The 25,714-nt window shown below is 38.3% G+C and overlaps 1 protein-coding gene across 3 annotated transcripts in view; it reads right to left on the reverse strand.

Annotated features, from left to right (window-relative positions):
* LOC124236260 (rho GTPase-activating protein 11A-like) overlaps nucleotides 1-25,714 on the reverse strand; it is an 80,178-nt gene that overhangs the window by 50,181 nt on the left and 4,283 nt on the right. Inside the window, exons 3-12 of one of the 3 annotated variants that reach the window (XM_046655115.1) lie at nucleotides 23,923-24,019; nucleotides 23,143-23,396; nucleotides 22,313-22,476; nucleotides 21,997-22,146; nucleotides 17,500-17,574; nucleotides 16,353-16,433; nucleotides 13,471-13,600; nucleotides 12,858-12,966; nucleotides 10,913-11,051; nucleotides 8,637-10,502 (exon numbers count right to left, since the gene is read on the reverse strand). In XM_046655115.1, the coding sequence (XP_046511071.1) occupies nucleotides 8,917-10,502; nucleotides 10,913-11,051; nucleotides 12,858-12,966; nucleotides 13,471-13,600; nucleotides 16,353-16,433; nucleotides 17,500-17,574; nucleotides 21,997-22,146; nucleotides 22,313-22,476; nucleotides 23,143-23,396; nucleotides 23,923-24,019 (2,785 nt within the window). In that variant the 3' untranslated portion in view covers nucleotides 8,637-8,916. Of the gene's footprint in view, nucleotides 1-3,513; nucleotides 3,747-8,636; nucleotides 10,503-10,912; nucleotides 11,052-12,857; nucleotides 12,967-13,470; nucleotides 13,601-16,265; nucleotides 16,434-17,499; nucleotides 17,575-21,996; nucleotides 22,147-22,312; nucleotides 22,477-23,142; nucleotides 23,397-23,922; nucleotides 24,020-25,714 lie in introns of those variants that run through there. The other 2 variants (XM_046655114.1, XM_046655116.1) reach the window with 2 other exon arrangements.

Here is a 25,714-nt window from a genome sequence, read left to right on the forward strand (position 1 = left end):
CTAAAAAGCTAGTTTATAATCCTATGTTTGAGAGCTAATATACATCTTCAATAATGAGATTAACCTCAAAATCACACAATTAATTACAGACTAGACAGAATAAGAGAAAATTGTCTTCTACATGCCACGTGTTAGCCTGTAAGGATCGTAGTGTCCAGTAATTGTCATCTAAGGTGATGATGATTCTTCAGAAATGATTTCACAGCAGTGCAGTCATGAAGGCTGAAACTTTATTTTTGCTTCTCTGATCTGGAATATTACCTGCTTGCACGTGAGTAAATTTAAATCCTACCCCCCAGCTAAGCGGAAACTTAGAGAAGTTAAGTAATTTGCTCAAGGTCGCATCTCTAATAAATGATGGAGCTGGCACTTAAATCCGGGCATCTTTGGGAACAGTCTATGTTAAATGTGTGTTAAAAGTCACATCAGAATTCGTGTATTACGTATATTCTTTTTATAAAAATTAGAGGAAAGTTTTTCTAAATTGGTCCTTCACAATAAAATCCTAAAATAAATGTTGGAAGGGCTATAGAAGATACTGCTTCCATCTGTCAGAAGCCTGGGAATCAGCAGGAGTGAATGTCTGAGCAGAGACAATGCAAACAAACAGACGAGTGGAAATGATGCTACACTCACATAAATAAGTATTAGACCACTCAACAAATTAAATGCCAAGGTTCAGGACTGGGAAAAATCCAAGTTTCTTATTTTGTTTCTTTTTTCCCCAAAGTCTTTGGACTACTTTCTCTCTGTTAGTTTTCATCCAAGCCGTAACAGGCAGAACTCTAATGTGACCCCCAAGATTCCCACCCTAGTGTACATGCCCTGCAGAACCCTCTGCATTTGAGTGTGGGTGGAAGCTGTGAATCTAATGGGATAGTGCCCCCTTGATAAATGACAAAGGTGATGCGAGAGTCACTCCCATAATTATACATTATAATTAGGAGACTAAAGGGGTATTCTTCCTCTGGCTTTGACGAAGTAAGCTGCCATGTTGTGAGAGGGCCATGTGGCTTACAACCTGAGGGTGGCCTCTAAGAGCTGAGAGGGACCCCAGCTGACAGCCAGCAAGAAAAAGGGGACCTCGGTCCCACAACAGCAGGAAACTGAATTCTGCCAATAACCTTAATGAGTTTGGAAGAGGAACCCCCCTCCAAGCTCCAGCTGAGATTGCATTTCTAGTTAACACCTTTTTTTGTGTGTGAGGAATACTGGCCCTGAGCTAACATCTGTTGCCAATCTTCCTCTTTTTGCTCGAGGAACATTGTCGCTGAGCTAACACCTGCGACAATCTTCCTCTATTTTATGTGAGATGCTGCCACGGTGTATCTTGACGAGTGGTACTAGGTCTGCTCCCAGGATCCAAAGCTGCAAACCCCGGGCCACCAAACTGAAGCACACAAACTTAACCACTATGGCACCTGGCCAGCACCTGGTCAACACCTTGATTTCAGCCTGATCAGACTCTGAGCAGAGGGCTCAGCAAGCCCATGCCCAACTCCTGACCAAAGGAAACCATGAGATAATACATGGATATTGTGTTACAACGCTCCTGGGTACTGCATTAAGATGCTGTCTGTTACACAGTAATGGAAAACTAAAACACAAGCCAATATTCCTCCCTTCCACAGACACTGTTAGAGGAGACCTAACGTGGCAATGACCGCACATCACCCCAAGGGTAATGATGAAAACAGAGTTTTTAATTGGAAAGTGTCATAATCCATGCTCTTGCATACCCCCATGCCTTTTCATTGGCTCTTCCCTGATGAATTCCTATTCAAACTTTGAAACTCAGGTCAAACGTTGCTTCTTCAAAGCAGCATTTCCTTACAGCCACCCCCAGCCACTCCCAAGCAGAATAAATTACTCCGATTCTTTGCTTCCAGAGCAGCAGCTTCTCTGTACATCTACTAAAACTCTTGCCTTGACGCACTGTAACAACCTCCCCTCTCGCTCCCACCCCAGGACTGAGAATCCCCTAGGGCAGAGCTGCCCCAGGCTCCTGCACAATGGCTGGCACAGGGCAGGCGCTAAATAGTTGGAGACCCAGTGAAGAAAATGAGGCTGGCGATAAACACAGGCTTTTAATGCCCAGGGAGTTGCTATTTCTTTTCCACACAGATGATCAGGCTGCAGGTATTAATGGAAACTCGGAAAGCCTTCTCCATGACAGCAGCTGGGTGACTAACCAAGCACTTCCTGCATCAAAAGGGCAGGTGTTGACTGTCTCCAAGGAGCTGGTCTGAAATGGACAGGGGAGCTTGAAACAACAGGAGGCAGGTGCCGGGAAGGGTTTCGAGTCTCCATAAAAGCGGTGGTGTGAAGCCCTGTCTGATCTGCTCTGATTCAAGCCCTGTGCGAGGTTCGTACGCTCGCTGACTCACATCACCTGTGTTAATCCGTTCCTGGACTCAAACGCCAACCTAAACAGACCACAGTCCCACAGAGCTAGTTTTACTCGATGGCTTAAAACTATGGGTATCAAGACAGAAACGAGAATCACATATCAACAATATCCATGGCATTCACAGGACCCAAAGGTAGACAGCATTTTTAGGAAATTATAGACACAGGCAAAATTATGCATAATCAATCTACAAGAAATAGCATTTGCTGGGTGTGTGTTTTGACAAAACTCAGAGAAAGAATTCACGTTTTTCCTTAGGACTCATTCCCGTAGGCAAATACCTCAAGTGCTGCCTTGTGTTTAACCTAAACTAACCATGCTATTGCCCTAGGGCTCCACCTCAGCGGAGGAAGAGATCCTTCAGAATCAGAGAGGACACAAAGCCAGGCGTGGAAATAAGGCAGCTGCTCCTAAGAGCTGCTCGCCACCAGCTAGTAAGAGCCAGATTCAGATTCTCTCCATAAATAAATCATTGAACAACAGAGTACTGCTTTCTAAGAAAAGTATTACAACCACATTGCCAGAGGCTTAGAAAAATCTTGGAGGAAAATGATCTTGCCACACAAAAACAATTTAATTAACATTTGTTATATTTTTAAATATTTTTTTAAAGTTTTTGACATAAACTCAATGTCAGTATCTCGTTTGGATCCCTTTGGGTTTCTATGGTGTCATTCGTAAGAATCAAATCAGATCCCGCAGGTCCTATGTTTTGAGGATCCCGCAGGTCCTACGTTTTACAGGTACTGGCTGGCAGTGGCTCAACGAGGCAGCCAGCTGGGGGACACAATTTCCCGAAGATCAGTACGGGCGAAGATGTGGGGTCTGGGTTCTAACCATCCTTCAGGGATAACACTAGATGCTCCTTTATTCACTCAGTAAATATTCATGTACCAGACTGTGCCAGACACTAGGGCTCTGGCTGTGAATTAGATGGTAATGTCCCTGATCTCATGGGACTTAGACTCTCACACGGATGTTTGTATGTAGATACAACGCAGAAAAAGAAGAAAGGGAAAACAGAGGAAGTAGAGCTTCTTCAATATGTGTTAATAATTTTAAATGCTAACGGAAGTCTCAAACTGGCAGAACACAGTAAGTACCTTCGATGCTCTGTGGGCCCACAAGATTCATGGCCTGGTGAGCTGGATACTCTACCCGTGGCCTGGCAATGCCCAACTGCTCCATAACGCCGTGGAGTAGCCTCTGGATATCTGTTTCTGAGACCCGGTCAGGGGTCCTCGGGCTATAAGCAGATGTTGGGGTAAATCCAAATGTCAACCAAAACACTAGGCCAGACAGCATGGTAGAGACCATCCTGGAGACCATTTTTAACCTGCAGGAAAGAGACCAAACATATATCGATTGGCCACAATTGGTAATTTGACGATGTAATCATGCAGTCACTCCAGGGAGTGACTCAAGGACCACCCAGAAAAGGACTGTGAGGACAAATCCTTAAGGGTTTGTTTTTGTTTCAGGTGACCACTCCAGGCAGGACATCTGCTGTGGGATGGTATTAAAGAAACAAAACAGTCCGAGATAGCCAATGCCCTCTGGCTTGCGTTCTTGGGAAGGCTAGACTGGAATGGCAGTTCTCACTCATTTTTTATCTTCCTTGCAGCTCCCTGAAAGTTCTGCATTACCCCTAAACCCAGCACTATCGCCTTCTTACTAAAACAAACAAACAGCAAAAATGTGCTTCAATTTTGAGAAAGAGACAGAGAAGGGGACAGCCTGAGTGTTCCCAGTCTCGGGGAGGAAAGGCTCACAGGAAGGAGTTAGGAAGCTGCAAACGGTGAAAAGTCACAGCAGGTTAGGAGCGGTGGAAGGGAACATCTTAGCTTAGAAACATCTAATACGTTTGAGATCCTGAGCGGGGCTGAAAGTACATGCCACTCAGGCCTGCTCTGCATCTGGGAGAGACGAGGTAGGCTTGTTGACCATGTAATAACTGGGTGATCCTGGCCAAATGCCTCAGCTTCCTCCTCTGCAAAAACGGGATGAGAAAAGCATCTGTCTTACAGGGTTGTGGCGAGGATAAGTGTGGGAGCACATGCAGGAAGGATCAGAACGATGCCAGGCACAGAGCCCCCTATATCGCAGTTATATTGACAACATTGCCTGATGGTCCTGGGGGTTAGAATTTGGGGAAGCGGTAGTGATGACAGGGAAGACAGAACAGGTGAAGGAGAAAACTAGTCTGCAGTCAGCCTGTCCTAAATGTTGGCTTCTATGGAACCAGAAGCCTGCAGAACAAGGGGACAAATATTCATGCCGCTTCCCTCTGCAGCTGTTGACCCTCTTTAGGAGGGACGCTGCAGGCAGCGGCCGTGCAAATCCTTTTTGATCATTCTTGGGGGGGGGGGCGGGGCATGCATTTTCTTCCCTGAAACGGAAATATTCATAACTCCAAATTTCTTTTCCTATAAAGAACAGGGTTTTTCTGGCCACTCCTGGATATATAACCTTGTTCCCCAAAGAGCTGAGACAGCAAAGCCTGCAATTCTGACGGAAAAGGCCGGAGGCAGACACCAGCTTCTCCAGTCATCTCCATCTTTCCCTCGTCCGCTCTGAACGCAGGATGTCTTCCTGTTTCATTTACACCCCCAGCCCACACCAGATTTACAGCTACCCAATCTCCTTCCTCAGTACTCTTTCCCTCTGATTTAGAGCCGAACCTCCTAATCCCGCAACCATCCTTTGTCTGCCCCCAGCCTCCAGCTCAAGGATTTCAGCAGGATGCCCTCCCCCACTCCCGATCCCGAAGAAAAACCCGCTTGTCTCGGGCGGCATCAGGAGGTCGAGCGGGCATCAGCGCAGGACTCACCGAGGGGCAGCCAGAGGAGCCTGCTGCAGTCTGGGCCTTGGTGGGGGGCGGGCGGGGTGCGGGGCGCTCGGGATCGCTCTTGCGTCACCTCCCTCCGCATCCCATCTTAGCTCCGCCCCGGCCCCTCCTTCAGCAGGTGGAGGCCGCCTTGCCCGGACTCCCTAGAATGCAAGCGAGATGCTGGTGCCTTGTCAGGCAGCGTTCAACCCACACATTCCAGGTACGCGTCTCCTAGAGACCCTCTCCGTCTAGCGATTTCTGTGGAATTAAGTCACCTTTTCTCAAGCAATTATCTAAACAATGTGCCATATCCACTTCTGTCCTTCGCCCCTACTAGCACACTGTTAATTTTGCCACCTTCCAGCTATTTTTTTGAGTTTTAGCTTGAAGAAGGAAGAGGCAATGGGGCAATGGTAGGACAGACAAACAAAAGATGAAGAGGTTCGGAGAACTTGTAATGATGGCAGTGATAGGGTATATCATAAGGGTTTTCAGGAGCCCTTTCATTGAGCAGGAAAACTATGGGGATATTTAATATAAGATGCTAGAAACTTCTATCAAAGTGATACAGCAAAAGCACGTGAAAACCTCTAAGAATATTAGTTCTGAGTGTTTTTTCTAAATTTCCACATCAACTATCAAGCAGAATTCCTTTGGCCTGAAAAGAAACCATACTCCTGGCACACTGCAGAAATTTATCCAAGTAGACTCAAATTTTTTTGTTAAAGATTCATAGAGCAATCTTGAACATTTGAATTTTGTTCAAATACAAAAATTGAAATGTAAACCATACAGTAAATATAGTACTGCAAATTTCTTTCATCAAGACTGGGGGTCTGAGAATAACTAACTTGGTGAGGTTAGAAGCCAGGTCTCTGCCCTGGCTCTACGCAGCAAATCCATCATCTGTGGTAATTTTGTGCAGTGAAGAGGGGCCCACAAAATTCGTTCAGGAGACATGTGGCCTTTAGCTTGGGAACCAACGCTCCTTCCAGCACCTTTTCTTCCACGGATACCCTGGTTTCCAGCTTTTTGTTTCAGTGCACGGTAAATCAACAGGACAAATACTGTCTATTGATTCCAGGCTCAAAGACCATGCTGGGGTTTAGTATTTATTATTCATGCATACTGAGGGTTTGTTTTTCAATTCTGAATTTTAACATTGTTCAGTTACCTTCATTTTGTACTTCGAAAAATGGAGAAGTCATTACAATTTACTGCTTTTGTGTTGAATGAAAATTTGACCGAAATACACCAAAATGTTTATGCTTCAGATGAAATTTGCTATTTTAAAAACATCTATCATATATATCCTGGGCTTGATGATTATCAAAATCCTTATAAATTGTTAGTGATTATAGAATGTTGCCAAGCAACCTACTAAGTTCTATGTAATTGTAGTTTGTTGCTCCTAACAATCACATTAACATTAGATCTTTACTTACTTGTAAGAACAAAGTGAAAATAATCCTTAAGTTACTGCACATGTCCAAGACAATTTTAAGTATGTTTGTATATCATTTGATCAAATATTCCCATGAGGTTAGTAGCATTATTATCCCCATTTTGTATAAAATGAAAACAGAGGTTAAATCAAGTCTGAAACTCAACTTTCCTAATTCTCCAATTACTACCACTCTAAACTATTCACTTTCAGTCCTATACTCTGTATTGAAGCTTTCATTAACAAAAATGGGAGTGACGTGGGTTTTGTTTTTTTTAATATCTTTCATGTTGATTACTGATTCATCTCTTAGAAAAGCCTCTAATTCAGGTGATGTGTACAGTTAGTCTCCTATGCCTTCTTACTGAATTAGTCCTCCAATTCAACATGTCGCCCAACCCCCGGATATAAAATGACATTAATGCATTTTTAAAAGTTTAAAAAATTGCTTTGAACCAGGCAACATAATTTCAGAGTTTATGAATATTTTCTGTCTGTACTTACTATTAGAAATACTATAAATATCTGAAACTCATATCCAGTCTATATTACAAACCTATTTCGATGTCAGATAAACATGATTGTTTCAGATCTGAAAACCTGAAAATCAACAGATTTTCACAGTCTTTATGTAAGTCAAATACTTTCTAGTTCTGAGAAAAGGCTGATTCCTAGGTAATAAATATAGAAACAGGAAAGAGCTTTGAAATGAAACAGATGTACTGCTATCAAGCATAACTTGGTAAAGCAAACATCTGGTGCCTCTGAGTTCCTCATCTAGACACACGCTGTGAGTCTGATGGCTCTGAGTTGGTGTGCAGGGCTCTTCTAGTCTGCCAACATCCGAATGTGGCATTCTGACAACTGACCCACACAACTCTCTTTAGTGGTTGATTCTGCCTGCACACTCCTCCTCTAAAACTTCAGCAAATATCCTCTATTGTTGATATTATTCTTTCCTTCAAGATTTGTGATTTCTAACAATTTAAAATACAAAATTTAGATAGACGTGCTTGACAAACTGGAACAAATTCTAAAAGGTATTTTGAATTTCATTAGAGTCTCAGGCAGTCATTTTCCAGAAAGTTGTCTTTAATGTCTATGCTAAATAAATAACATTTACACATAAGACAAAACCATCATAGGCTTTTTATAAGAATCCAAGGTAAATGTACAGAGGTGCGACTATTTCAAATTCTAAAATCAAGCATCTGCATATAAGAAAATCACCATGATTAGAATTTTCCAAGCTTAATTATTCCTCCTTACATAATTTTAAATTCTATATTGGACAAAACAGACACAAATGTATTTGTGCAAATTAACTTAAACAATATGGTATGGCTTCAAAGTCATCAGTTACTTCTACAGCATCACACTACATGAGCACACGTGAGTCACTCTGATCACCATTATGCTTATTCAGTGAACACACTGTACACACCTACAGGCAAGACAAACAATTACACTGCGCCAAATAGGAAGAAAGGATGAAGATGCTATTGGAGCATATTACTATCTAGGGGTTTTAGTAAAGACAGTGAACATAAACGTAACTCAAGAAATACGATTTGCAGGGCTTATCTCTTCCCTTTATGCATTAGAAATTTCTTGTAGAAACCTTATGACTTAAGAGGAAAAACAGGGCATTAGGCACAACTCATTCCACTCTTCCTATCACACTTAAAAAATAAAATTCATTCAATTTTCAAAAATTAATTTCTTATAGGCGCTGGCTGGGTGGCATAGTAGTTAAGTTTGCGCACTCCACTTCGGTGGCCAGGGTTTGCCGGTTCGGATCCCAGGCGCGGACCTACGCACCACTTGTCAAGCCATGTTGTGGCAGGCGTCCCACATATAAAATAGAGGAAGATGGGCACGGATGTTAGCTCAGGGTCAATCTTCCTCAGCAAAAAGAGGAGGACTGGCAGCAGATGTTAGCTCAGGGCTAATCTCCCACTACCTCCCCCTCAAAATTAATTTCTTATAAACTCAGTCAACAATTTCTTTAAAAAAGCGTAAACTCTGCTTTAAGAGATCAAAATAAAATTAAAAAGTTTAAGTATTGCCATAATTAAGAAGAACAAAGTCATTTATGTAAGCATAAGAATCCAAGTTGCTTGGATAGATACGCACAGCAATAATCCTGAGCTACAGACTGACATGTGGATTACCTTGCAAGTCATGTCACCAATTGCTAATTTTATTTACATTAACGACAACTCCTAGCAATTACAAGTCCACAGGTTTACTTGTTGGCAATAGTTGAGCTTTTCCAATAGGATTTTTTGGAGACCCTTTATACCAGATTCTTTCTCTTTCTGAAGGTTTCCTAAGGATCCTGTTATTTATCCCAGAAAAGCCCATATTATTATTTATGACAGATTTTAATATATTATGATTTGTCAGATCATCCAAGGGAACCTTAATTTGGCCATCCGATTTCACTTCCTGTTGACAAACTCTGGTAGACCCAAGAGAAGCATTCACGGAGTCCGGGAGCCTCTTCATCTGTGAGAAAGATTTAGAAGTTAACTCCAAGCTTGATTTTGAGACTGCATCAGCATTTGACTGTTTGCACGATGCCGACTTCTGTTCTTGAGGACCTGATTTGGGACATGAAATAGAGGAATCTTTTGACTTTGTACTTTCTACACAAGAGGAAAGAGCGCTGTCACAGCTCACTGATTTAACCAGAGGAGAAGTGGCGTCACCGACACTTGCCAGTTTATGCCTTACAGGTTGTCTGCCATACTCCAGCAAAGAATTAATTCTTCTGACAGACTGACGGACAGGCGTTCGCTGAAACTTAAGAGGTGACTTTACTTTTGTCTTATTCGGTTCATGTAAAGAAAGCTTGTTAAACCACTGTATGTGGTCTGAAACCTTCCCCTGCTCTGTCATTTGTAAACTTTCAGAAACCATTTTATCACGTGTTTCCACGAGTGATTGCTGTTTAACAATTCTCACAACTCTAGGTTTTGACAAGTTTGTTATGTTGCATGTACTCTGCTCGGAGGAAGAGGCGTTAGCCGTGTCCTCCCTATAAGCTGTGCATGTCTGTAAGTTCTCTTCAATCAGATCCTCGTTCGCCTTTAATTCAGTATTTCGTTTATCCCTTGGGGACTGTTGTTTCTTTATTTCTTCATTACTGGGCAATTCTTCTTTGCTTAAATGATCTTTTGGTATATTTGAATGAATGCTTTTTTCATGTTCCATCTTCATCTGAGTTGAGTAACATTTCATAGTTGCTTCTTTATCCAATTTTTGAGTTGGATGTGATGAGAAGTCTCTTTCTGAAAAACTATTTTCATCTTTACTAGTGTAGTGTTCATTTGATTCTATCACAGTCAAATCATTAGTTTCAAGTAGGTTTTTCTCTGGGCTATATTCCATAGAAGACGTTTCATTTAATTTTACTTTCCCCACATTAGTTATTGATGACTGCCTGTGATTTATCAATGAATGAAGATTACCTCCCGATTCAGAAAATGCTTTCTGAATTTTCACCAAGGTCTCTGTGGTCAAGTTATTTTCATCCCCACTAAGAGAACTTCCAGTTGTGTTGCTATTTTGGTTACTGTGTACATTAGAAGGGGTGAGTTCATATGAACTAACAGGTGACTTTTCAACCGTACTGTCAGACTCCAAAGAAGAGTTTTCCACCTCAAGATTTCCTTCTATTGGAGAAGCTTCATTTGCCTCTATTTCTTGAAAACTTGAATTACTAGGTCCTGTCCAAGACATCCGGTAACTTGTTCTATCTAGTCGCTCTGGAGTTAATAAGTTTTCCTCAGACTTACTGATCTTTTTTGAACCTAAAATAAAGCAGTTCAGTGTTTTTAATCATTTATATTTGACTTACTTTTGCAATATTGTCCAAATACGTGGCAAATAAAGGTACTAAGCATTTAATTCCAATAAATTAAAGATTTGTGTTGAAAGAAATAATTTTTAATATAAAAACATCAAACATTTTCATATTTACATTTATAAGCATCCTCCAACTGTTCACAGAAAAATACATTGCCAATTCAAATATTTTCACTATTCAAACACAAATTTTAAATTTCTAGAATAGTAAGTTACTCAATATATTTTATCATTAAATAAGCAACTAAAGGTTGTATGTCAATTTGATCTCAATAAAGCTGGGAAAAAAATTTATTTAAGAAGCAACTAAAGTAGACCTTTGGGGTAATACTCTAATAACATCATGTAAACGTACCTTTCTTTGTTAATCTTTCATCAATATCTGGGCTAAAAAGCAGACCTGTTTTTACAGATTCAATCCTATTTTTTAAATTTTGTTGATTTGCAAGTCGTCGACCAACATTTTCACATCTATTGACACCAGAACACCCATTCTGTACAGAAAAGAAAAATTGAAAAAGTTTTGGTTAAGAAATAAACCTAGTTAATTCAAGATATTAAGACAAAGTTTTAAATTTTTTATAGTTATCAGAATCCTCTACAGCTAATAAGAATGATACATCTAATTGAGAAACAATTTTATAGCAAACACAAATATACTTGCATGCATGCTGATGAAAACAGCAAGCATCTGACTTGGCTATTAGTTGATATTTTATGATCTAAAATAAAAGCCCCATATATTCATTACAAAAAAAAAGGAAAAAAAATTTGTGCTGGCTCTGTGCCAGGGCCTGTTCACAAAAGTAAAAGAAAAGCAAAACAAAACAGACCAAAATCTTACCTTCATGGAATTTACATTCTAGATGGGGAATTTTGACCAGAACAAGATAAACAGTAGATTATATTGTATAATATACAATGTACAAGGTGATAATGCTGTGGAGAAAGGGAAGCAGGGTAAGATGGATATGGAGTAGTGAAGGGTAGGGTATTACTAAACAGAGTGATCAGAAGAAGATGATTTGTGAGTAAAGAAAAATGAGGGTGAGAGTCATGAAGGCATAAGGGGGAAGAACTTTCTAGTGAGAGGAAAATGCCAGTCTAAGGCTGAAGCCAGGTCTGGCACATTCGACAAATAACAAGGAGGCAAGAGTGGACAGAAGGGGGAGTGGCAGGAGGGCTCAGACAGGTGGGCCAGGTACAGATCATGGGGAGCGTTGCAGGTCAACGTAAGAACTCTGGTTGTTTTCAGAGTGAAATGAGGAGTCACTGGTAGATTCTGAGCAGAGGAGTGACATGACTTACCTTGGGTTTTAAAAGGATAATTTTGGCTACAGTAGTGCAGCAAGGTAGAAGCAGGTAGCCCTCTAGTAGGAGCTTAGTGCAGCAAACCAAGTTTGAGTTGACAGAACTTAGAGAAGGTTCGAGATGTAATACCGTGAAAACTGGTCAGTCTGGATATGCTCTGAAAGCAGAGGTATGACAGGATTCCTTAATGGTTTAGACAGGGCCTGAGAGCAGAAGTGAGGGGTCCAGAATGGCTGAATAGTTTTTGGCCTAAGAGACTTGAAGAATGAGCTGCCATAACTGAGATGGTGAAGACTGAAGGCGGAAGTGTGGTTAGGAGTGAGGGGGAGGAGCGGAGAAACAGCGGCAGTGAAGAAATGCATCTTGGGAACTCTATCTGGGACAGGTTACACTTGAGACATCTATTGGATTGACATCCAAGTGGGGAAGTCAAGTAGGTAGATGTTAGGAATCAGTCAGGTTGTTCAGGAGAGCCTTCTGGGCTGGAGATACAAACTTGGAAGTCTTAAGTAAATAGTGTATGATGATTAAAGCTGATGATCACCTTGAGTGAGTGCAGAGAGAAAAGAGAAGTCCAAGGACAAAGCTTGGGTATTCCAATGTAAAGGAATTAGAAAAGTAACCAGTGAAGAAGGAAGCAAATCATGAAAGTAAAGTGTCCTTGAAGCAGTGAAAGAAAGTATGCCAAAAAAGAGCAATGGTCAGCCAGGTCAAGTCTAACAAGGACTCATATTTGTCTACTGGTTTGAGCAATGTTGAATTCATGGGTGACCTAATGAGGGTGTTGGGGATGAAAGCCTCACTGGAATCGATTTAAGCAGAATAAAAAAGGAGGAACTGGAGACAGCAACTCAAGTATAAGAGTTTGGTATAAAGAGTAGAGAATGGGACAGTAGACAGAGGAGAGGCAGGACTGAGAGGGTCTTTTAGCATCAAGTCTACAGCTCTATGCTCGTGTGAACATCAATGAAATGGTGAAAGACACTTACTACATCTTTGCTACTTTTCCCCAGACTAAATTTCAAGCGAAGAGATCTTCGAACCTTTTCTTTACGACTGATTTTAGGAGAGAAGCAACCTGCTTTTCCTGATTCCACCCTAAGAAGAGTGAAATTAAAAAAGTCAGTTTACAGCATAAAAACTGGAGAAATTCTTGAAAAATTAAATTTGAAAGTCCAGAGCAAATCACCTTGCTAGTAATTGAATGGAGTAATAATTTTCTAAAATCAGTTAAGCTTTAAGACACCATATATGAACACTCTTGTTTTGCATATAAAAATCATCTTTCCTTTTTATCACAACAGTTAGTCACCTATAAACTAGAATTATTAGAATAGGCTAGCTTTTTAAATTAACAGGAAATTTTAAAATTATACACATCAACATAAAATAGGATTTTAAGCAAGCAAAGTGGACTCAAATTAGGAATCTTTCTCTGGAAGATGTATAAAGGGCATTTGACTAATAAGACTATAAAAGCAGAGGAGATTTTTTAAAATTATGATTCAAATATGATTCTCAATAGAAAGACAAACAAAATATTTTCTGAACTATATATACCTATATCTATCTAGTGAAAATGAAATGTCCTGGGTAAATTACCTGCAAACCTTTTTGCTTGCAATCCTTTTACTTCGCCTCAGCACATCTGTACTGATCAAATGGTTTCCACTGACGGCTACAGGAGAGAGTGAGCTCTGAGATGACCCTTCTGGGCTTGTATCACAGTGAACTATAAAAAAATCACATGTAATATACCACACATACTTCCTTTCTTTTCAAAGTATAAAGGATTAATAGCAATTAGATTTAAAGTCTTAATTTTTACCCCAAAGCAACAACAAAATCATATCATTTCTGGTTAGAAATTTTGGGAGCCAAATAACCCAACTCAGCTAAAAAAAAAAAAAGGAAAAAAAAAATCAATTCCTTACTTTTTACTTGCCTATTAAAGGTCAGGTTAAACATTACTTTCATATTAGAGTTTTGCTTTAAACTCTTTTAATAATTCAAGGGAGGAGTGTGCACTGTTGCAGATTGGAGAAAGAGCGAGACAGACTTGAGTTTGTCCCACCACCTACTAAATGGCTTTAGGCTCTGAGAATGGACTTCCATGGTGGATATAAATATTACTGTAATGTATATAAAATGTCCAGCATGGCACCTGGTACATAAGATTAATGCCATTATCAACAATGAACTATTGAAAAACAATTCAGCTCAGAATCTCAGTATCCAGTATGCAGCTGCTAGCCAACTGCCGTCCACCTGACTCTGGAGTGTAATTTGTCCCATATTTTTGACAAACAAACAAAAATTAATTATCTATAACTCATGCCTAACCACTTGGCTACTGCTATGTTCCATTCTAACAACTGGTGGTTACAGGAGCTCATTTTGTTTTAGGGTATTTAATACTATCTTATGAAACCGACTACAATAAAAAATTAGGAAAAATATAAACTAGTTATGAACAAAGACTCGATATACATTTGACTTATATTTGAATCATGCTCAGGTACTCTTAAATATAAACCCTCTCAACTCATCGTTGCTATTAGTAAAGAATTCACCTAAGTCCCCAAACAGAGACAACCAATATTTTTCAGTTACAAAACCAGAAAATAATACAACCATTCCAGTGACTTTTGGGTGCATTTGGCTAAAGAAAGTTTTGGAGGCAACATAATACATCCAATGAGACACAGGCGGCTTTATCCTAGGGATGCAGGCTAGTCATCCTGAAAATGCAGCAGTGGTTACAAGGAGGCGCAGCCAGAATATACAGAATAACGCACAGTTATGACACATATAAGAAAACAATTATAAATAAGTACTTTATGGATTATAGATTAATATTGTTGCCATTATACATTTAAAAAAGCATCATATCTGTTATAATCCAAACTTACAAACCAACCCATTTTCAATTTTGTAGATTAAATGTATTGAATTCTGGCTGAGAAAGTAGGGTCAAAGAAAAACGGTGAATTCAAGTAATAGGATTTCTGATGTTGAACTTATTAATTTTTTTAATTAAAAAATTCACTGGTTAAGTAGGGTCATAGTAATGGTACAGTAACACAAGAAAGTTTAACCTCTTTTTGGGGAGCTTGGAACAAAGGAATCAACAGATGTTAGGGAAGATGTGGTAATGCTAATAAACAAAGGCAGGTAGAACTACAATTCATATGTGACATTTCGACATAGTCCTCCAAAGAGGAAAAGACTTTAAATATTAAGAAAACGCTAAGTTACTTCAAAGGAGTTTAAGTCTCCAACCTCTGAACAGTGAACGAACCATAGACATAGCGTCAGCGTTCTTATTGTTACGCTTTAGTGAACTGTAGAGAACCTGTGGAAGGCCATATAGAGAACAAGTTGCTATTTTGTTCAACTTTTTAATAAAATAAACAAGGAAAATATAAACCTTTTGGGTAATAGAAACAAAAGAGAGGATTTTGGGAAGAAGATCATAACCCAGATAATGAATTCAAAATGAAACTCTTAACATTGTCTGAAATCAATAAAAATCTAAAAGCATCAGAGATCAACTCGCATTTTGACTAAATGTGAGAGAAACATGAGATGGGAGACTCTGGGCTTAGTTAGGGTTTCATTTCATTTTGGGTTGACCAAAAGGTTTATCTGAGCCAACATGATAAAGGAGCCAACTCAATCTAAGACCATGCTAACAAAAGTCTGGCATCCAAATGAGCAGGATTATATTATATTTTTCTCTGCAGGCTCTGGTGGGCCACATTAGGCACTCAGAGTCCATTCGGAAGAAAATGGCTGGGCTAGTAAGGGATCTGGAAACCATGCCACAAGGAACAGCACAAACAAAGTTTTCATTTAAAAAATGCTACTTGAGTATAAAACTTTAAAAATACCCACTCCTGCCTCCCCAAACAACAATCCGCAATGGTTACTCCAATGTTAACACCCTCACTTTGGATTCAGAGAAGCTCAAACTCTGGCAAACTCAACTCAACAGAAGACAGCAGTACAGTCCTATCTACAGATCGGGAGGTAACTAAAGTAGAATTCAGGATGTCTCATCACACTAAACCTGAGCACCAGTGCTCAGATAGCACCAGTGCTATCCACAGAAGCCCAAACTCTCACTCTGAGTTATTTATCATAACTTTCAATAGGCATGGCCATAAAACACACACACGCACACACAGACACACACACACACGTACATTAATTATACTGAACTAGTATCTAAAAATGTTTTAAAAATTAAGGGACTTTATAAAAATTCAGACATTTGACAAAACAGAATAAAGCTCTGGCTCCTCAAGGCTGGTATTCTTATGAAATAGCACTTTGCCCAGAATAGGCACTCTTGTGAATGTTGACAACACAATTACATAAGTTCTATTTGCTACCTGATACTGGTGTAGAACTGCTACCGAAGAGGTTACTTGGCAACAACTCAAAGTTAAAATTGTGCTTGATGGCCTTCCTTTTCTTACTTGAGAAACCTTGAGAAGAATCTACTGGCAGTTTACGCTTAGCATTTGGCGTAAGAATCACTGGTGATACAGACAGCTGGGCTGAAAAAAAAAACAATTTGTTGTTTCTCCCACAGAGTTGATAAAATACAAAAACTTTGTATAATTTCTTCTTATAAAGCTATTACTTAGATCTAACCAAAGAATGGGGGAATGGGGGATATGTTTACATTATCAAATATATAACTAAATCAATGCTACGCAATTACTTAAAATGAAAATAGGGAAGTCTTAGAGGCAAGATCCTTAAGAAACAGTAGTAACTTAAACCAAATAGACTAAAATATGCACATCACTCACATTAAGAATATTAACATAGGAAAGAAAATTACAACAAAGAGTTAGAACAAAAATGGATCTAAATAGGATTTTTGCTTTTCATCATGACTCAGTGTTAATGAGTTAATTTCTTCAATCTGGAAAACAAAACAAATGATCATATTGTCTGTTATTGGGCTGAATAATTTCAACCACAAGCAAACCAAGATAAAAAATTGGAAGATATACTAATAAACTTCTGGTTGTAAAACAAAAATGAGATTGAGTTATTTTTACATGTTCAATAGCATTCAATTTACAAGCAACAGAAAAACAGGATTTAGAAGATTAAACATGTACCAACAGACTAAAAGAAATTCTTATCTACAATTTTAGGTTCATTATATCCAATGTAATTAGCAATGTCACAACACAATATTATAATACATTATCTCCATTGAAAATAATATTTGGTGGGGCCAGCCCCACGGCCGAGTGGTTAAGTTCATACACTCTGCTACGGCGGCCCGGGGTTTCTCTGGTTCAGATCCTGGGCACAGACCTGGCACCACTCATCAGGCCACGTTGAGGCGGCGTCCCACATACTACAACTAGAAGGACCCACAACTAAAATACACAACTATATACTGGCAGGATTTGGGGAGAAAAAGCAGAAAGAGAAAAGAAAAGATTGGCAACAGTTGTTAGCTCAAGTGCCAATCTTTAAAAAAAAAAAAGAAACTAATATTTGGATTTGATTAAACCAAAATAAGTTAGGGAATTATTATCATAATTACTTTTTATATAATATACAGAAATTTTCATTTAAATAAATATATACAATACCTACCAATTCTTTCCTGTTGAGGTGTAATAGAGGGTGTTCTGTTAGATTTAAGTTTATTTAATGCTCCACTAACAAAATCTGAAATGCAAGACATATATAATCATATAATCAATTATAACAACATTTACCTATCTTTCACCAATAATTCTTTATTGGTATTTGTGGCCTTCTAGAATCTAAGTTTATATCAGCTTATACATTTTAAAGTCACTTAAGGTTATTTAAAAGAAATTACTTTAAAATAGAAAAAAACCTAAAGGATATGTTTTTAGTCCATTCCCCACTTACAGTCCCCTATCTCTTTCAAAAAAAAAAAGACATACAATACAGAATGAAATGTAAAACAAGTGTGTGTAGATATGCAGAAAGAGTATGGAAGGGGAATCCTTACTTGTTGAGGAAGGGAGGAAATGGCAATGAGAGAGAAAGCTTTGTAAGTGAAGTAAAACCTGGACAGTGTTCTGAAGGACTAGTAGGTGCTGATTAGGTAGGAAGATAGCTTGCGGGCAAGGTGAACAGCATATGCAAAGGCACGTGAGCGAAAAGAGGATTTATGTACTCTAGGAACCAGTAGTTTAATATTGCTAGTGTAAACAGTGAGCAGCAGATATGGTGAAAGATAAGTCTTCTGTATTAGGCAGAACAGGGCCTGTATGTCGTTGTGAAGAACTTGAACTTCTTCAAAGGCAAAGGGGAGCAAAATCATTAGATCTGCATTTTAGAAAAATCACTTTGGCAGCCATGTGACAGATATAAGGGGGTAAGCCTCCTTGGAAGCAGACAAACTAGCGGAAGGTTCTTCTAAGTATATTACTCAGTCATTCAACAAATATTTATTTTGTACCTATGAAGTGTCAAGCACAGTGCTAACACTGAAGATACAACAGTGACCAAAACAGACATGGTCTTTGCCTTTATGGAACTCGTTCTAGTGGAGAAAACAAACATTAAATATCCTAAGGACATAAATACATAATGACAAATGGGTAAGTAGTGTGAAGTACAAATGTAACTACAGATTTAGACTGGGGAGTCAGAGAAGGTGTCCCTGAGGAAGTGATATTTAGGTTGAGACCTGAAGGAAGAGTGAGAATTAGCCAGGCACGAGATGAAGGTCGGAAATGAGGCAGGTGCAGTGGAAACGGAAGCAGGAATAAAGGTATTTAAGACATCAAGATGAAAAGACTTGGTGATCAGTGGGATGTGGGATTGAGGAAAGAGTAGATAAGGGCATCTAGAATTCTGACTTTGATGACTGAGTAGACAAGGGTGCCACCCAAAGAAAAAGGTAATTATACAAAGAAGAATCCGGCATGCCTATGAGACACTGAAATGGATATGAATCCATTTGTGGGAAGATCAGGACTAGAGAAGCAGATTTGGGAGCCATCGGCCCAGAAATGGTAGCTTTCAAAAATAAGAGTGAATGAGATCATTAAGAAGGGGGTAAAGAAGAAGGTCAAATATGGAAGAATGGAACATTTAAGAGGTGGTCAGAAAAAGAAAGTCCAGAAAGTGAGCAGAACAAATGGCTGTAAAGAGGTTGGGAAACAGAGAAAGCACAGTATTATAAAACACAAGGAAAGAAAAAAATATATCAGGGAGGAAATAGTCAAGTGGTCAAAGAAATTCTGAAAAATACAAGTCTAAAAAATATACATTGGATTTAGCTACTGGGAAATTGTGATTTCAATGGAAACAGTTTCATGCAAAAATATGCCCCTAATTTTCAGCCACAATGAAACACAAAAGTCCTTTGAATGTTTACCTGTTTAATCACCATATATCAATCAAAATAGTTATTTAAGTTCTGTTAGAGCCCACTTATGTATTGAGAAATCATACACCCTCAAGTGAAATAGGTCCAAACCAGAGGAGAATACTGAAAACCTCAATGAAGAGCCAAAAATAGGCAGTGCTCTAACTGGCAGGCAATGGCTTAAACAAACCTAACCTATATGGCACCTGGGCATTAAACCAGGTTAATATGGGAGAGGGAAAAGAAACAAAGGAAAAAGGAAGAGAAATGAAAAGCAGAGCAGAAGAGAGAAGAAACAACTAAGCAGCAGACTCAGCCACAGCAGATAACACGATTAGTACAGCGCAGCAAAATCAGAAGTACGGAAAGATAAACTGTTCCCTCCTTAATCTGAAACTGTCTTGACTGCATCACGGGCCACACTGAAAGTACAGACTGTGTCTCTGGAGAAAGGGAAAAATTAAGTCTCAATCCCTTTAATAACTCATGAGCTTATTATATGTATTTCAGGAAGCACCGCACTATTAAGGGCATCGTATTAATCAGATCAGTTCAGTCCTGCACCACCATCCATGACAGACATTCGTTAGGGCAATAACAATACAGACGAGCACACACACTCACGTACAGAAGCAAGAACAGGAAAATTATGACAGACAAATCCCTCTTGCTCAGATTATAAGAGTTTGCTCATGGAATCCTGTGTAGATTCTGGGGCAATACAATCATTAAGAACTGTCATACCCAGCATAAAATTAAGGTAGAGTAACTAACTCATAAATAATAAATACCGAAATTAAAAGTTCTGGAGATTGGTTGCACAACAATGTGAATGTATTTAACACTACTGAACTGTACACTGAAAAATGGTTACGATGGTAAATTTCATGGTACATATATTTTTCTACAATTTAAAAAAAGTCAAAAGATTCTTCAGAGCAAATGCAATCAAATAATATGGATGTTTGCGACATTTGAAAGTGAGACGCAAAAAAATAGAAGGCTAGCCTATAACACGAAAAATAAACACTGATGGTTTAGAGCTCCTAAACAGTTTCAAATTGCAATGAAATTGATGTATTTTAGTGACACTTGACAAACGCCATCTTTTCCTGTTCTAATGAATAAAGTACCTCTGGGTTTAAGCCAAATATTAGTAACTCGATTTATTGTATTCATTCAGTAGTTTACGCCTATTCAGTAAAGAACGCAAATAAAACATGTTCTCTGTATTCAAAGAGTATGAAATATAACTGGTAAGAGAGTTTTGCACAAGGAATAAATATAAAACCAGATAAAAACTGTTAGAATCTAGAATATTATAGAATGTTGGAGCAGAAAAGAGATTATTTGTCCACTAAAAAAAAGTAGGGTGGGGGGGCGGCTTGCTTGACATTTCAGCTGAATTTTGACAACTGGATATAATTTGAACAGCAGGGGCAGACAGAAGTAAAAACATTATCATCAATAAACGGTATAAGCAAAAGAACAAACTGTCTAGAAAACAATAAATAAAGAATGCAGTTTGACCAAAATATAGAGTGCATAAAGGAGAGACAGGAAACAGTAGAAAGGCATGCTAAAGCCATCCTACAAAAGACCTTTAATCTAGGCTATAACTATCAGTATTATCAATGAAAGTTTCTAAATGGGTGTGTGTGTGTGAGATACATGATTAGAGTTCCACTCCTCTATCAGTGGCCATGCTGTGACAGAATTGAGACACTAAGTTTTGGTTGTTTTATGCCACCCAGTTTGTGGTACTTTGTTACAACAGCCCTAAGAAACTAACACAGAAGGTATAAGGCGAATCTACAAAGGAGGCAAAGAAGAAACTAAAGAAGGCAATGAATGCCAAATAAGCCAAAAGATTCAAAAAGGCATGGGATAGTTAATAACAACTGGTTCTGATACTCAAAAGATAAGAAATTTCCTAAGGCAACTGGAGGACGAATGGCCTCAGTCTTCTTGATCAAGAAGGAGACAAGAAGTCTTATGACTGATTCCACATGATGAAACTTTGGGTCTTTTTGATTCTTCCTTGGTAATGTTTCCTTCATTATTTAGTTCATATGCATAACTAATTTATATCACTATTTCAAATCATGATCTCACACTCGGATTATTGCCACACATTTCTACTCTCCCTACCTCTATGTCTCAATTCTTCAAACCAGATAATTTTCTAAAATATTTTAATCATGTTATGCCTCTACTCATAAGCCTTCAATGGTTCTCCAGTACCCAGGTTAATGTTCTAATTGTTTAGCCCGACACTGAGATCATCAGAATATCATCCTAATCCTCAGGATGAACCCTTCACTCAAGTCACACTGGTCTATTTACAGACGTAGATTACTTCTTCCTTCCACAAATCTTTCTTAATATCCTTCGCATCTAGAATAGGATACAAGTATTCTGACCCTCCACCCAATTCTCCCAGATTCTACCTATTCTTCAAGAAGGTTCAGTTTGACCTCCTCTTTGAAGAGTCCCTGATCATTACAACCACAGAAACTGTTCTTCTTTGAACACACTTTATGTTTGTGCTAAAGATCTAGCACTCAATATTAGATTGCATGGTCATTTTTACTTTTCACTTGCATGTTATGTCTTTCCAGTTATGCTGTAAGCACCAAAAAGATATACACCACAGCTTATGATTCTTTATGTTCAAATGCATTTGAGGGATAAAAGCAAGTCGCTGACCTCTGCAAAATGGGACTGCAACTGCCACTTACCTCCTACACTTTGTCTTCGCTTTCTCTTACAGTCACCAGGAGTTTCACATTCACCGTCTTCAATGAAGCCTTCTAGTGATGGAGTAGCACAGAAACCATCAATGCCCAACATAGCTGGTATCTTTTCCAGGATAAAATCTGGAACTTGCCCTAAACAAAAATGTTCATAATTAAGATCTTTCCTCTACTCCCCCTCAAAATGTTTAAATAGCGCATACCAAATTTCTAACATTTGTCTCCATAGTTCACTTGGAAAGAGCTGGGATCTCCCTCATTTAAACAAATCCTGTAGCTTAATAATGCAACTATAGCTTACCAATATCTGATGCATAATCAATAAGAGTCTGCACTACCGCAGCCTGTAATCGTAGCTTTTTCTCTGTGTTAGCAGACATCTTTTCATGTCCTTCACTTGTCTGAAGAAGGTTTGGTGCAAATATTACAGCAAGATTGCTGCTATCCATCTTATTCTCACTGGACCTTAAACGAATAAAGCTTTTATCAGATGGAGCCAAAGATAAAAATACAGAGTTAAAATAACGTTATTTAGCACATTTTGAAGATCTCTTACTTTATCAAACACAAGTCAAAATACAGTTACATTTCATCTACCCATCTATGTGAATGGCTTGAAATAAGACAGAACAGGAAACATACAGCTTCTGTGTGCTTAATATATATCATAAAAATCATGCTAACCATAGACTCCAACTTTTGTTCTTCCACACAAATTTAACATGTTTATTTGATTTTCAAACCCACACATGGAAAATTCAAAGTATCAGAAGGCCGCAAGTATGTCTAGAACAAGCAGCCTCACTGAGAGCAGGGAGAGGGGACAAATTTGAAAAGTAAAACACAAATATTTTAAAAACACAGTAATCTGAAGCCATTCAGTGGACAAAGAATCCTATAACACCAATAAGCCATTAAGGCATTCATAATGATGACTCTAAGACAGCAAGGAAATATTAAATCATTTGGTATACTGTTTCTTGAGGGTATACTTCTTATAGTAAGGAAATATATAATATTTTTTAGAAAAATTTCCATTCCAAATGAAATTTAATTTATTATCTATAAGGGTAAATCTAGCTAGTTGAGAAATCAAACAATCATTTCCCAAGACTTTTAATTAATACTTACCTAAGAGAAACATTCCTGAGAAAGTTAAAGAAGTATCTTAATATATCAATTGTGTGGTCAGCCATAAGACAGGAGAGCAACAATGTAGCTTTGTTCTTCTCCTCTGTTCCTAATTGTTGAGCTTTGAAAAGCGCCTCATGCAAATCAACTGGGAGAATGGGCTCTGGCAATTCCCTAAAAAACTGCTTAAGAAGTCCCGCAATGTCACAGGGAGGTGCAGAAGACAGGCAGCTTTCTCCGTGATCCAGTTTATTCTGAAAGGAATGCAATCACCATGAGCAGATGGGAGCTTAAGAGTTTACTGCAAAGAAAGTATCCTTTCTTATACCCTAAAAAGCTATCTTTAATACATTTCTCTTAACTTTTTTAAAAAATATGTCATTCCCTTTTAGACGGCTAAAAACGATAAAATTAAAAATTTTTTTTCCATTTCAAATAGTACTCTATAGGAACGAGGACCATAAATTTCAAAGTACTCTAAACTTTTTTAAAGCATTATACATATAAATAGCTTGATTGTGGTGATCATTTCCTAATATATACGTATATCGAAACATCAAGTTGTGTACCTTAAACGTACACAATAAAACTGAAAAAAAAAACAGTATATAAATGATATACAATTTCTTTTAGTAAAAAAAGGGAGTTCTTCTGCCATGAAAATTTATTTGCAAATTCAATTTCTGTCAGTAATTCATGGATAGTTCTAAATATTTCAATTGTAAAAACCAAATCAAAAAGTGGTACAAATGAAAAACGATCATTCAAAAATATGCTTACCTTTAGTGCTTTTAGACGAATAACAGATCCTGATTTCCTGAAAAGTCCTTCCGTGTGAATATGCTCTTCTAAAGATGTGCAAGCATCAACAATAAAACTGAAAGAGAGAAATCTTTTCAGGTGGCCAGATACACATCTTACTAAATCCTATTCTCCTGCCAAAGTACATGAGCAGACCAAGCACTATGCCCCTTTTCAGAAGCTCTGATGCCACAAATCCTTTCAATCTCTGTGATGAAAGGTTACTTTTAGTTGTCCTTCTTGCTTCCTAAATTGTTCTCTAAGGCCCAATTTTACCCATGGCAGCTTCAGTGAACTGCTTAATCCTACAACCTTGTCAATCCAACTCCACTTCTCTGCTTCTACTCAGAGCACAACATTTGTCTTTTTTACTGCCTCCACTTCTTCATATCCCAGTCTCTACTCAACCATCTCCAGACTCTCCCCCATTACTCCAGGAAAACAGCTCTCATCAGGATCACCAAGGACCTCTGCCTTGCCAAATCCATGATCAATGCACTGTCTTCATCTTGCTTGTTCTACCAGCATTTGACACACTTGACCTCTCACTGCTCATCTTGAAAATACTTTTTTACTACTCTTCTGGTTTTCCTACTGTCTCCCTGACTGCTCCTTCTCAAACTCTTTTCCTGGCTCTTCTTTTTCTGTCAGACCACTACATGCTAGGATGCCTCAGAGCTCTGTCTAAGGCCTTCTTTATCTATTCACCCTCCACATATGATCTTGCACAGCGTACATAGCTTAAAATATTTACCGTCTACTACATTTGCCCAAAAATAAGGCAGGGTTCTTTTCTCATCCCAACATTGCCTCTCAGAAAAGTCAGATATGTTATGGGGGAGAGTCTGGAAAGGGCTGAGTAGAGACTGGAATAGATTTATTTGTACAAGATGACCCAGGATCCATTTCCATATTCTGCTCCAGATCTAGAATCAGCCACTGATTCACAGAGCCCTGCTTCCCTTTAATGGGAAATGATATTTAGAGATCACAGTCTCACAACATAACATATCTGACTTTTCTGAGAGGTAATGTCATTATTACTGGGGATACGACTTTGCAATTCTAAACGCTGAAAATCATTATAAACAAACCTTTTACAGGTCATTTAAAAAGCAAAATAGTAAGTGGTTACCTTATGAAGGTTGTGAATCTACACCTATAGGCTGAATGAGGGAAAACTGTTCTAAGGTAGCAAGGTGTTCAATAAACGCTTTTGGACAATGCGTTAATTAAAAACCTAGGTTGCTGGACTACAGCAGCCAGAATGAACTCTATTTTGGAGAGAGGGGAAATGAATTAGTAAGAGCTAAGATAGTTTCTTTATATGCATTTTTAAATTATTTTCTTAAGATATAAACTTCCCTAGTAATTTCTGATACAGTCAGTCCAAAAGGTTATAAATAGTGACAGAGAAAAGCTCAAGTGTTGCATAATTATTCACAAATACTCCAATATCTTAGCTTAAATATTCTTTTATTCAACATTTCTAAAATGAACAGAAAATATTAAAATTCTAATTGAATTGGTATTCAGTATATTACTCAATATAATCGAATTGGCAGCAAAAGACTTGGTATAGAAGTGAAAACTCTGACTTAATAAAACAAAAATAATTTGCTTTCTAACATTCATTCATTACTGAACCTTAAAATTCAATCCTGAGAATGAATACAAATTACAAAGTTAAAATATGTAAAAGGTTAAAAGCAATTTTTACATTAGTTAATATTGAAAATAAAATAATTGCTAGTTCAAATCAAATGTGTGA

Source organism: Equus quagga, chromosome 2 (assembly GCF_021613505.1).
Source record: "Equus quagga isolate Etosha38 chromosome 2, UCLA_HA_Equagga_1.0, whole genome shotgun sequence".
NCBI classification, from domain to species: Eukaryota; Metazoa; Chordata; class Mammalia; order Perissodactyla; family Equidae; genus Equus; species Equus quagga.